This window comes from Archocentrus centrarchus, chromosome 8 (genome assembly GCF_007364275.1).
Source record: "Archocentrus centrarchus isolate MPI-CPG fArcCen1 chromosome 8, fArcCen1, whole genome shotgun sequence".
NCBI classification, from domain to species: Eukaryota; Metazoa; Chordata; class Actinopteri; order Cichliformes; family Cichlidae; genus Archocentrus; species Archocentrus centrarchus.
In genome coordinates this window covers 17,521,969-17,535,215 of record NC_044353.1, presented here as the reverse complement: position 1 = coordinate 17,535,215, position 13,247 = coordinate 17,521,969, and the positions used below count along the sequence as shown (strand labels likewise).

General features: G+C 44.5%; 1 protein-coding gene across 2 annotated transcripts in view; it reads left to right on the top strand.

The window, feature by feature from the left end:
• The window catches only part of c8h17orf75 (chromosome 8 C17orf75 homolog), a 45,792-nt gene that overhangs the window by 1,985 nt on the left and 30,560 nt on the right, over positions 1-13,247 (top strand). For both annotated transcript variants that reach the window (XM_030734876.1, XM_030734875.1), the window contains 3 exons: positions 736-864; positions 1,027-1,087; positions 1,169-1,288. In XM_030734876.1, coding sequence (XP_030590736.1) covers positions 736-864; positions 1,027-1,087; positions 1,169-1,288 — 310 coding nt within the window. The remainder of the gene's footprint in view (positions 1-735; positions 865-1,026; positions 1,088-1,168; positions 1,289-13,247) is intronic.

Genomic DNA, 13,247 nt, shown 5'->3' with positions numbered 1-13,247 from the left:
ACCACCAACACCATGCTTGACAACTTTTACTCCTCCAAACATAGCTCTTGTCATTGTGACCAGATAGTTCAATTTTTGTCTCTTCTGACCATCAAACCTTTCTCCAGAAGGCATTTGCCTTGTCCATGTGGGCAGCTGTAAATTTCAGTCAAGCTCAAAGATGTGGATTTTGGACCAAGGGCCTCTTTCTTGGTTGGCAGCCTCTCAGTCCATGGTGAACAGTGATGCTGGTGTTCCAGCAGTTTCCAGTTCATGGCAGTCTTGAGCCTTGGTGGTTCCTGAGTTGCTCCTGAAGATTCTAACCAGTTTCCCCTCATCTCAGGGTGACAGTTTGGGTCCTCTTCCAAATCTTGGCAAAGTGGTGACACATCCAAATAACTTGTACTTGTGTACAGTTGTTTGAACTGATGATCTTGGAATCTGCAGTTGTTTAGAAATGGCTCTAAGAGACCTTAACAACTTGTGTAAATCTGTAATTCTCTTTCTTTGATCTTTATTGAGTTCTTTGAGTTTCCCATTATTCTGAGTATTGGTTAATTGATATTGTCTCAGCAGGTTACAAAAAATATATATATTCAAAAACTGTACTTTTTTTCCCCAAAACATAATACTAGGGTTGATGACTGATGCCTTAAATTTCATCACCTATGTTACCTCAGTTTAGCTGGAAAATACAGCTTAACCATGGAATTATAGATCATTAACACAACCATGCTGAACTTTTACTCTCCCCAGCCTTCCAGAGCAGGCTGTCGGCTGCTACTGCTGCCTCTTGGAGCAGGAGCGGTCTCCAGAACAGGCAGATTCTGATGGGAATGGATATGTCATCTGCTTTATGGGAGGCTCTGAAAAAGGACTGAACTTATATCCTTTTGTATAAAAATAAACCAAAGTTATAAGTAAAATGCAATGTTTTCCAAGATTAATATTAAAATGAATCCTTCAGTTACAAAATGTTCTTCACCTCATTGTTGTGGTGCTTCTGTGGCATAGAGCCAACAGTTCAAATTCCTTGATTCAGTAAACATTTAGATTAGAGCTTGATAAATACGTCCAAGGCCTGCATAGCAGTCTGCAAACTCCAGAGGTATGACAGTGCAATAACATTGTAATATGTTATAGTATTGTTAGTGCACAACTGAAGTGTCTCACTCTGTTTGTGTGTTAGCTGCAGAACCTCGAGACAGAGGTGCGCCCCTATCTGAGCCAGTGGTACGAGGAGTCTGTGATGCACATTTATCGAGTGGCGCAGCTGGTCCAGAGCAACATCAGCTTCCTGCTCCATGCTGTGAGTCATTTTTCACCACTATACTGTGTACTTAAGTATGTGCAGTACACATAGCTGCTCCACAAACAGAGGTTTGTATGTTGTACTCAAAAAAAGATAGAGTAAATATTTTTCCCCCTCACGTGATAATAAGCAGGTGCTTTTACTTCAAGCCATCAAAGACTGGTGGAATCATTGTAAAACTGTAAAATACTGTGATGTGAACTAGAGAGGAGCTTTGTGTAGTTGTGCTCAGAAGCTTACATACACTCATCATGGGCAAGAACTTTATGGTATTTTGGGGCTTTTCCAATTGTACAGCATACATCATTAATGACTTTAAAAAACGATAGTTTTTTAAAAACAATTTATTTTGGATTTTCTCTAATCTACACAGGGTCAGAATTATATGTACTATAAGTATTTATATTTGTATTGTTGACATAAATTGATATTTAACAGTCAGTACTCTATGATTAACAGCTTATTGAGTGCAAACTCAGTTTCTGAATGGCTCAAAGCCAGTTTGGCAGTACTTTATTCCAATTTCCAACTGTTGACATGAAGCAAGGACAAGATGAAAAAGTCATGAAATAGTTGATGTGGGCAGAGAGGCTGGCCCTGGATGCTCAGGATGCACAGGCTGGGTCTGCACAGGGAACATGGTGGCCACCTTCGGGGACATGATGGATGCAGGGCGCTCAGGAGAGGTCAAATGTGACATGATATTTTAAATATTTATATGGTACTTTCTGTATGTTGACAGTAGAAGAAGAAGAAGAATCAATTTGTTGTCATCACATGTCAGACATGTAATGAAAAGAAATTCCAGAAGGAATTCCATCCAAAAGGACAAACAAATTGAACAAACGGGGGATGATGATGTGGGGTTGTTTTTCAGGAGCTCAGCTCGGCCTCTTAGTTCCAGTGAAAAGAACATTTTGGATAATTTCCTCCTCTCAACTTTGTTGAAACAGTTTGGGGATGGCCCCTTCCTTTTCCAACATGGCTGCGTACCAGTGCACAAAGCAGGTCCATAAAGACGTGGATGAGCGAGTTTGGTGTGGAAGAACTTGACTGGCCTGCAGAGAGTCCTGACCTCAACCTTATAGAACACCTTTGGGATGAATTAGAGTGGAAACTGTGAGCCAGGCCTTCTCATCCAACATCAGCGTCTGACCTCACAGGTTCTTCTGGAACAATGATCAAAAATTCCCATGAACACACTCCTTAACCTTGTGGAAGGCCTTTTCTGAAGAGCTGAAGCTGTTATAGCGTCAAAGGATGGACTGACATCTATTAAATCCTGTAGCTTAAGAATGGGATGTCACTCTAATTAATATGTGTGTGAAGGCAGATGACCAAATGCTTTTGGCAATATAGTGTAGTCCCACCAATAAATCATTAAGTTGTCCGTTAAGACCTTGGTGACTGTAGGGGATATTTTAATAGATTAACATCACCGCATTGTACCCACTTCCCCACTTCTGGGAACTATTTGAAGTCTACATGAATCCCGTGATAATTGCAAACCCCGTCTGATGCGACTCTTGACTTAAGGACTTTTGTTTTTTTCAACACAGAAGTCTCAACTCCATCAACAGGTTGATTGTGACCTTATATGTATGTTCTGGATCATATCCTGAGCCTTGTTCAGGTTTCTCATAATGCTGGGTCATGTAGACTTGGTTGATTCTTTTTCTTCCACCCTCCTGTTCACTGATACTGAATATGATCCGGCTCCTGTTTTTGTCAAGGACACAGCGTGGTCCTTTGTTCTTTCCTCTTCGTCTCCGTGGCTTGATATTACCAATAGTGTAGTACTGAGAACCTGCTGGCAATCTTTCTAACAAGAGCTCATAATTTTTATAACGATGTGAGCCATAGTTTTTCTGGGGGTCAAAGGTCAGCCGCATAATGTTATTTTTAATGGCAATTCTATTGGCAAACCAGTACAGCAAACGGAGGCTGTCCTTGGGCACAGTTTTCCCAAAGTTAATTGACTTCAGATCTTCGATTGAATTGAGCGCGATGGTTGTTCGTTTTTTATTTTTGGTTGTTCTTGACGTCATCAGCCTGTAGAGAGATTTAGGGAGTTAGGGGTTTTTTGTTCATCCAGATTGTACATTCTTATCTTACATATGTTTATATTTTGAGGGTTTTTTTTTTCCAGGCTGTCTATAAACATTCACATGGAAGAGGTGGAAAACAAGTTGTTGCTGTGTACAGTGTGTGTACCACTATGGCACTCTAGAATCCGTTTTCAAGTTGTGCTGTTAATGCTTCGAACATCCAAATGCAACAAAAGTTTGCCGTCTTCACCTGAAAACTAGTTCTGACTATGCAAAAGTTAACATAAGCTAGTTTGTAAGTCTCGCTGAAATGATATATGCATAGAAGAAATTAATATTAATTTCCAACAGTTAAAATATTTTGGGTTTTAAATTGTTGTTGTTTGACAGGTAGCGTGATTTGTTTATGAAGATAGACACCTGAAACACTTAAATTAAAAATTGATAACATTTAATCTATTAAAGAATCAGAAGAAATCACATGTACATGAGGGCAAAAGCATTGCACTAAGCTAAACATAACAATTTTAGACTACAAACGTTATCAAAAACAGTTGGAGAGAGCCATGGTTAGAGCCAAGATAAACATATTCTTCTCTGAGACTGAAAAGATCATAAATAAGATAAACATATCGCCCAAAGGTTGTGAAGTTGGTCCAGCACTATCTATCTGTTGCTCTCTGTCTAATTAGGGCCAACCTGTGCAAAGGCCCTATTGTATCTGCTTTGGATTATTTAGGCAAATGAATTGCTTTTTTCAGGGCCTAAACATGCTCATGAAACTCATGAAATCTGGCGACCACATACACTCGAGTCCCAGCCCGTCACCAATTTGCCCACATGTCTTCCCCTGTATCTTTCCCCCATTTTCCTGTCTCTTTCCACTACGCCTAAAAAAGCTGCTGTGGCCAAAAAATGGAGATTTCCTGCCCTTACACTTTCTCTAACTCATAGGTTTTTGGATGTTATATTTCATGCAGCTGCTAGAGCTGCGTAAGAAAGAAACGCGACGTGAACAGAGCTATCTGCAGCAGCGTGCACAGTTTGCTAGAACACGTGTTATGTATAACGCAATGACGTACCTAAAGCCTTTGTGCTTTGCGCTGTTTTGTAATTTTGTAATATTGTGCTATAGTTATAGCTCTAATATCTCTGTATATTTGCAATTTGTATACTTGTATATTGTCTTATAGTTTTTATACTTATTTGTTTTTTCTGTAAGCACGAAGTACCGCAGCAATTTCCTAATGCTGTGAACCTGTTCACCCCATATGGCAATAAAAACCTTCTGATTCTGATTCTGATTCTGATTCTGATTAATTTCGGAGCTACATTGTTAAAGTATACTCACTTAGAGAATTTGGCAAAGGAACGTAGAGCCAGGGAGCCATGTTGTTGTTCATAGTCCGGAAGTGCGTAGTGCTGGTCATCAGAGGATGTATTTTCATCGGAAGCTCAGCAGTTTTAATGTGGATTTACCTTTTATGAAAATGTTTTACTCTTGTTTTATTTAGTCGGTTATTACTTTTAATCTCATCTGCTGGTTTGGTTTTTTAAATGTTAAGAATAGAAATAAACTGCTAGGAGTTGTAAAGGTGTGTGGAAAAATTGCTGGCCTAGCAGATTTAGACCATCCACTGCACCAGGAGTTTAAGTTGCTTTCTTCTGGGGCGCCTGGGTGGCTTAGTGGTGAAGCCGGCGACCACATACACATGCGGCGTTGCGGTGCGGGCGTCGTGGGTTTGCGTACCGGCCCGTCGCCAATTTGCCTGCGTGTCTTCCCTGTATCTTTCCCCCCATTTCCTGTCTCACTCCACTGCCGCTGTGGCCAAAAAAATGCAAAAAAAAAAAAAGTTGCTTTCTTCTGGACGCAGATATCGGTTACCAGGTTGTAGGACAAATAGATTGAGGGAGTCTTTTGTCCCAACAGCGATTAGGTTTTTAAGTTATCTGTTGTGATTTTTAGGCCCGAGCCTCACGAAGTGATCGGCGAGGAGCCTATTGTATTCGCTTGCGCGAAAAACGAAAAAGGCTCAAAGTCGAGCGCGAAGCGCTCGACTTTGACAATGGACCCTCAAACAGGTAGGTCAGGTCGAACGCTTCTCGAAAACGTATATATGGGGGTGAATGGAACAGGCCATAATTGAAATCGTTAGCATCATCAGCTAGCTTGCGCGACGAAAGTGGGTCAATGACGAGCGCGTTGCGCTCGTCATTGAACATGGACCTCACGACAACGTTGGTCGTGTCGAGACGTTTCCGAAAACGTATATATGAAGGTGACTGGAATGGCGCATTATTGGAATCGTTGGCGTTCTCCATTATTATTATTAGGCCCGAGCCGACGAAGTCTCGGCGAGGAGCCTATTGGATTCACTATGCCACATACCCCAAAATGCGTTAAAATCCCCACGGTCGCATGGGACGCGGTCGCCAGTGACCCCCGACCTCATAGGGACGTGGGTCAGGCCGAGACGTTCCGAAAAGGTATGCGTCGGGGTGACTGGGAAAAACGCCTAATTGTTTTTGCTCGAATTCTCCATTATTCTTTATTATTATTATTATTAGGCCCGAGCCGACGAAGTCTCGGCGAGGAGCCTATTGGATTCACTATGCCACATACCCCAAAATGCGTTAAAATCCCCACGGTCGCATGGGACGCGGTCGCCAGTGACCCCGACCTCATAGGGACGTGGGTCAGGTCGAGACGTTTCCGAAAAGGTATGCGTCGGGGTGACTGGGAAAACGCCTAATTGTTTTTGCTCGAATTCTCCATTATTCTTTATTATTAGGCCCGAGCCGACGAAGTCTCGGCGAGGAGCCTATTGGATTCACTATGCCACATACCCCAAAATGCGTTAAAATCCCCACGGTCGCATGGGACGCGGTCGCCAGTGACCCCAGACCTCATATGGACGTGGGTCAGGACGAGACGTTTCCGAAAAGGTATGCGTCGGGGTGACTGGGAAAACGCCTAATGTTTTTGCTCGAATTCTCCATTATTCTTTATTATTATTAGGCCCGAGCCGACGAAGTCTCGGCGAGGAGCCTATTGGATTCACTATGCACATAACCCAAAATGCGTTAAAATCCCCACGGTCGCATGGGACGCGGTCGCCAGTGACCCCTGACCTCATAGGGACGTGGGTCAGGACGAGACGTTTCCGAAAACGTATGCGTCGGGGTGACTGGGAAAACGCCTAATTGTTTTTTGCTCGAATTCTCCATTATTCTTTATTATTATTATTATTATTATTTTTCTTTATTATTATTATTATACTTTCTCTCTCTTTGAACCTAAATTTGACCCCCTGAACATGCGCGAAAAGTCACCATTTTTGCATGGTGGTCAGGTCTGGCGAAAAATTACGTATTTTAATGTCGCCACAAACTAACTCAAAACACGGCTCCACAGCGCCCCCTGGAAATTTCATTTTTCGGGGCCCTTATGGGAGAGGCCAAATTCAAGTTTGCCCTAGAGTCATGAAATTCTCGTCACACATAGAGCATGTCTGGACAAACAATAAATCCTCTTGAGGCACCCCTCCATGATCCACAGGAAATCCACCAGGTTGACTTGAAATTTGGCTTTCGCCGAGTCAGCACTTTCGCTCACCTTGTATTTGCGCGAACTTCTCCTAGAGCATTTGACCCACAAACACCAAATGGCTCAGCATCATTTAGAGACATAGGGCATCTAAAGTTATCGAAGGCTTCGTATTCATTCAATGGTCTTGTCACACTAGGCCCCTGAAGTTGGCCTTCGTTTGACCAAAAATTCCGGTCCTCTTTCCTGCCATCAATCGCACATGCTTTGCCCGATCTGCCCCAAAATGGAATCATTTATGAACACACCTACACTGAATCCATAAGTGCAGAAACCATGTCGATTGATGCAATAGCGCCCCCTACAGAACAAAATGAAAATTTGTATGGGGGTCCACAAAATTAGTTTCTCTGGTATGCATGAAATTTTTTTACACCATCTTCAGATCCTCCTGGTCAGAAAAGGCAATCAGACCTATGCCCAATTTTGCACGCCACACGCGCCACCACACCGCAAATGTGCGTTGCGTTTATATGGGGAGCCAACAATTTACTTTCTCAGAAATGCATGCAATTCGAGACAAACATTCTGTACCCCAGCACGATCAAAAAAGTCAATGAGAACCATGCCCACATTCCCACAGGAAATCCGCTAGCTTGGCTTGAAATTCTGTTTTTGCCAATTTTGCACTGTTGGACACCTCATATTTGCTCGAACTTCTCCTAGGGCATTTGACGCGCTAACACCAAATGGCTCTGCATCATCTACAGACATAGGGCATCCAAAGTTATCGAAGGCTTCGTATTCAATTCAACGGGCTTGTCACATGAGGCCCCTGAATTTGGCGTTCGTTTGACCAAAAATTCCGGTCCTCTTTCCTGCCATCAATCGCACATGCTTTGCCCGATCTGCCCCAAAATGGAATCATTTATGAACACACCTACACTGAATCCATAAGTGGAGAAACAATGGCGATTGCTGCAATAGCGCCCCCTGCAGAAGAAACTGCAATTTTGTATGGAGGTCCACCGCATTAGTTTCTTTGAAATGCATGAAAATTTTTTACATGGTCTTCAGATACTCCTGATCAGAAAAGTCAATCAGACCTATGCCCTATTTTGCACGCTGCAGCCGTGACCACCACCCCAATGTCAAGATGACGTCACTATGGACAAACCACTACCTTGTCACACGTATTGCGCAATCACTCACGCACTCTTTCTGCACTTTGCTTGCAATTTCCTTTCCCTTATGTACTGGACAAGACTTAATTTAGATTTGTGGATTCAGAGCAACAACTGCACTAGTGCCCCCTACAGATGGAACAAAAGCATTAGATGGTGGGAATCACATTTAGGTTTTCTGAAATGCATGAAAAAAGGTAGAAAACTTCGCAACAGTCAAATAGATAGATTCAACAGTGTTATCATGTCCATCCTTGCCAAGATTTTCATCTTTTGCCAGTGGGGATTACATTTGGCAGAACAGGTGGCTCTCTGACAGCTTGAAGGGGGATCTCAGGTGGCTCGCAGGTGGGTTGCAGGACTGTTTGCAGGGCAGGTTGTTCGCAGGGAAGGCAGGTCGCCGGTTGCAGGAGCAGCGGCTCTCAGGCGGCATGAGTGGGGTTTGCGGGGCTCGCAGGTGGCTGGCTGGAGATTTGCGGAGCTCGTAGGTGGCTCGCTGGGGGTTCGCGGGGGCGCACTGGTGGCTCTCGCTGGGTTTGGCGGTCGCGCAGGCAGCGAGGGCCGTAAAACGCCGCTTGCGGCTTTAATTATTATTATTATTATACTTTCTTTCTCTCTCTTTGAACCCAATTTTGACCCCCTGAACATGCGCGAAAAGTCACCATTTTTTGCATGGTGGTCAGGTCTGGCGAAAAATTACGTATTTTAATGTCGCCACAAACTAACTCAAAAACACGGCTACACTGCGCCCCCTGGAAATTTCATTTTTCGGGCCCCTATGGGAGAGGCCAAATTCAAGTTTGCCCTAGATTCATGAAATTCTCGTCACACATAGATCATGTCAGGACAAACAAAAAATCCTCTTGAGGCACCCCTGCATGACCCACAGGAAATCCACCAGGTTCACTTGAAATTTGGCTTTTGCCGAGTCAGCAATTTCGCTCACCTTGTATTTGCGCGAACTTCTCCTACAGCATTTGACCCACAAACACCAAAATGGCTCAGCATCATTTAGAGACATAGGGCATCTAAAGTTATCGAAGGCTTCGTATTCATTTCAATTGTCTTGTCACACTAGGCCCCTGAAGTTGGCCTTCGTTTGACCAATAATTCCGGTCCTCTTTCCTGCCATCAATCGCACATGCTTTGCCCGATCTGCCCCAAAATGGAATCATTTATGAAACACACCTACACTGAATCCATAAGTGCAGAAACCACGTCGATTGATGCCATAGCGCCCCCTACAGAACAAATGAAAATTTGTATGGGGGTCCACAAAATTAGTTTCTCTGGTATGCATGAAAATTTTGTACACAATCCTCAGATCCTCCTGGTCAGAAAAGGCAATCAGACCTATGCCCAATTTTGCACGCCCCACGCGCCACCACACCGCAAATGTGCGTTGCGTTTATATGGGGAGCCAACAATTTACTTTCTCAGACATGCATGCAATTCGAGACAAACATTCTTTACCCCAGCACGATCAAAAAAGTCAATGACACCCATGTCCACATTCCCACAGGAAATCCGCTAGCTTGGCTTGAAATTCTGTTTTTGCCAATTTTGCACTGTTGGACACCTCGTATTTGCGCGAACTTCTCCTAGGGCATTTGCCCCCCTAAACCCAAAATGGCTCAGCATTATCTAGAGACCTGGGGCCTCCAAAGTTATCGAAGGCTTCGTATTCAATTCAACGGGCTTGTCACACGAGGCCCCTGAATTTGGCGTTCGTTTGACCAAAAATTCCTGTCCTCTTTCCTGCCATCAATCGCATCGTGCTTTGCCCGATCTGCCCCAAAATGGAATCATTTATGAACACACCTACACTGAATCCATACGTGGAGAAACAATGGCGATTGCTGCAATAGCGCCCCCTGCAGAAGAAACTGAAATTTTGTATGGAGGTCCACCGCATTGGTTTCTTTGAAATGCATGAAAATTTTTTACATGTTCTTCAGATACTCCTGATCAGAAAAGTCAATCAGACCTATGCCCTATTTGCACGCTGCAGCCGTGACCACCACCCCAATGTCAAGATGACATCATTATGGAGAAACCACAACCTTCTCACACGTATTGCGCAATCACTCACGCACTCTTTCTGCACTTTGCTTGCAATTTCCTTTCCCTTATGTACTGGACAAGACTTAATTTAGATTTGTGGATTCAGAGCAACAAGTGCACTAGTGCCCCCTACAGATGGAACAAAAGCATTAGATGGTGGGAATCACATTTAGGTTTTCTGAAATGCATGACAAAAGGTAGAAAACTTCGCAACAGTCAAATAGATAGATTCAACAGTGTTATCATGTCCATCCTTGCCAAGATTTTCATCTTTTGCCAGTGGGGATTACATTTGGCAGAACAGGTGGCTCTCTGACAGCTTGAAGGGGGATCTCAGGTGGCTCGCAGGTGGGTTGCAGGCTGTTTGCAGGGCAGGTTGTTCGCAGGGAAGGCAGGTCGCAGGTTGCAGGAGCAGCGGCTCTCAGGCGGCATGCAGTGGGGTTTGCGGGGCTCGCAGGTGGCTGGCTGGAGATTTGCGGAGCTCGTAGGTGGCTCGCTGGGGGTTCGCGGGGGCTCACTTGCGGCTCGCGCTGGGTTTGGCGGTCGCGCAGGCAGCGAGGGCCGTAAAACGCCGCTTGCGGCTTTAATTATTATTATTAGGCCCGAGCCGACGAAGTCTCGGCGAGGAGCCTATTGGATTCACTATGCCACATACCCCAAAATGCGTTAAAATCCCCACGGTCGCATGGGACGCGGTCGCCAGTGACCCCTGACCTCATTGGACGTGGGTCAGGTCGAGACGTTTCCGAAAAGGTATGCGTCGGGGTGACTGGGAAAACGCCTAATTGTTTTTGCTCGAATTCTCCATTATTCTTTATTATTATTTTTCTTTATTATTATTATACTTTCTCTCTCTTTGAACCCAAATTTGACCCCCTGAATGTGCACGAAAAGTCACCATTTTTTGCATGGTGGTCAGGTCTGGCGAAAAATTACGTATTTTAATGTCGCCACAAACTAACTCCAAAACACGGCTCCACAGCGCCCCCTGGAAATTTCATTTTTCGGTGCCCTTATGGGAGAGGCCGAATTCAAGTTTGCCCTAGAGTCATGAAATTCTCGTCACACATAGAGCATGTCTGGGCAAACAATAAATCCTCTTGAGGCACCCCTCCATGACCCACAGGAAATCCACCAGGTTGACTTGAAATTTGGCTTTCGCCGAGTCAGCAATTTCGCTCACCTTGTATTTGCGCGAACTTCTCCTACAGCATTTGACCCACAAACACCAAAACGGCTCAGCATCATTTAGAGACATAGGGCATCTAAAGTTATCGAAGGCTTCGTATTCATTCAATGGTCTTGTCACACTAGGCCCCTGAAGTTGCCCTTCGTTTGACCAAAAATTCCGGTCCTTCTTTCCTGCCATCAATCGCACATGCTTTGCCCGATCTGCCCCAAAATGGAATCATTTATGAACACACCTACACTGAATCCATAAGTGCAGAAACCACGTCGATTGATGCCATAGCGCCCCCTACAGAACAAAATGAAAATTTGTATGGGGGTCCACAAAATTAGTTTCTCTGGTATGCATGAAAATTTTTTTACACAATCTTCATGATCCTCCTGGTCAGAAAAGGCAATCAGACCTATGCCCAATTTTGCACGCCACACGCGCCACCACACCGCAAATGTGCGTTGCGTTTATATGGGGAGCCAACAATTTACTTTCTCAGACATGCATGCAATTCGAGACAAACATTCTTTACCCCAGCACGATCAAAAAAGTCAATGAGACACCATGCCCACATTCCCACAGGAAATCCGCTAGCTTGGCTTGAAATTCTGTTTTTGCCAATTTTGCACTGTTGGACACCTCATATTTGCTCGAACTTCTCCTAGGGCATTTGACGCGCTAACACCCAAAATGGCTCTGCATCATCTAGAGACATAGGGCATCCAAAGTTATCGAAGGCTTCGTATTCAATTCAACGGGCTTGTCACATGAGGCCCCTGAATTTGGCGTTCGTTTGACCAAACATTCCCGTCCTCTTTCCTGCCATCAATCGCACGTGCTTTGCCCGATCTGCCCCAAAATAGGAATAATTTATGAACACACCTACACTGAATCCATACGTGGAGAAACAATGGCGATTGCTGCAATAGCGCCCCCTGCAGAAGAAACTGAAATTTTGTATGGAGGTCCACCGCATTGGTTTCTTTGAAATGCATGAAAATTTTTTTACATGTTCGTCAGATACTCCTGATCAGAAAAGTCAATCAGACCTATGCCCTATTTTGCACGCTGCAGCCGTGACCACCACCCCAATGTCAACATGACGTCACTATGGAGAAACCACAACCTTGCTCACACGTATTGCGCAATCACTCACGCACTCTTTCTGCACTTTGCTTGCATTTTCCTTTCCCTTATGTACTGTACAAGACTTAATTTAGATTTGTGGATTCAGAGCAACAAGTGCACTAGTGCCCCCTACAGATGGAACAAAAGCATTAGATAGTGGGAATCACATTTAGGTTTTCTGAAATGCATGAAAAAAGGTAGAAAACTTCGCCACAGTCAAATAGATAGATTCAACAGTGTTATCATGTCCATCCTTGCCAAGATTTTCATCTTTTGCCAGTGGGGATTACATTTGGCAGAACAGTTGGCTCTCTGACAGCTTGAAGGGGGATCTCAGGTGGCTCGCAGGTGGGTTGCAGGCTGTTTGCAGGGCACGTTGTTCGCAGGGAAGGCAGGTCGCAGGTTGCAGGAGCAGCGGCTCTCAGGCGGCATGCAGTGGGGTTTGCGGGGCTCGCAGGTGGCTGGCTGGAGATTTGCGGAGCTCGTAGGTGGCTCGCTGGGGGTTCGCGGGGGCTCACTGGTTGCTCTCGCTGGGTTTGGCGGTCGCGCACGCAGCGAGGGCCGTAAAACGCCGCTTGCGGCTTTAATTATTATTATTATACTTTCTCTCTCTTTGAACCCAATTTTGACCCCCTGAACATGCGCGAAAAGTCACCATTTTTTGCATGGTGGTCAGGTCTGGCGAAAAATTACGTATTTTAATGTCGCCACAAACTAACTCAAAAACACGGCTCCACTGCGCCCCTGGAAATTTCATTTTTCGGGCCCCTATGGGAGAGGCCAAATTCAAGTTTGCCCTAGATTC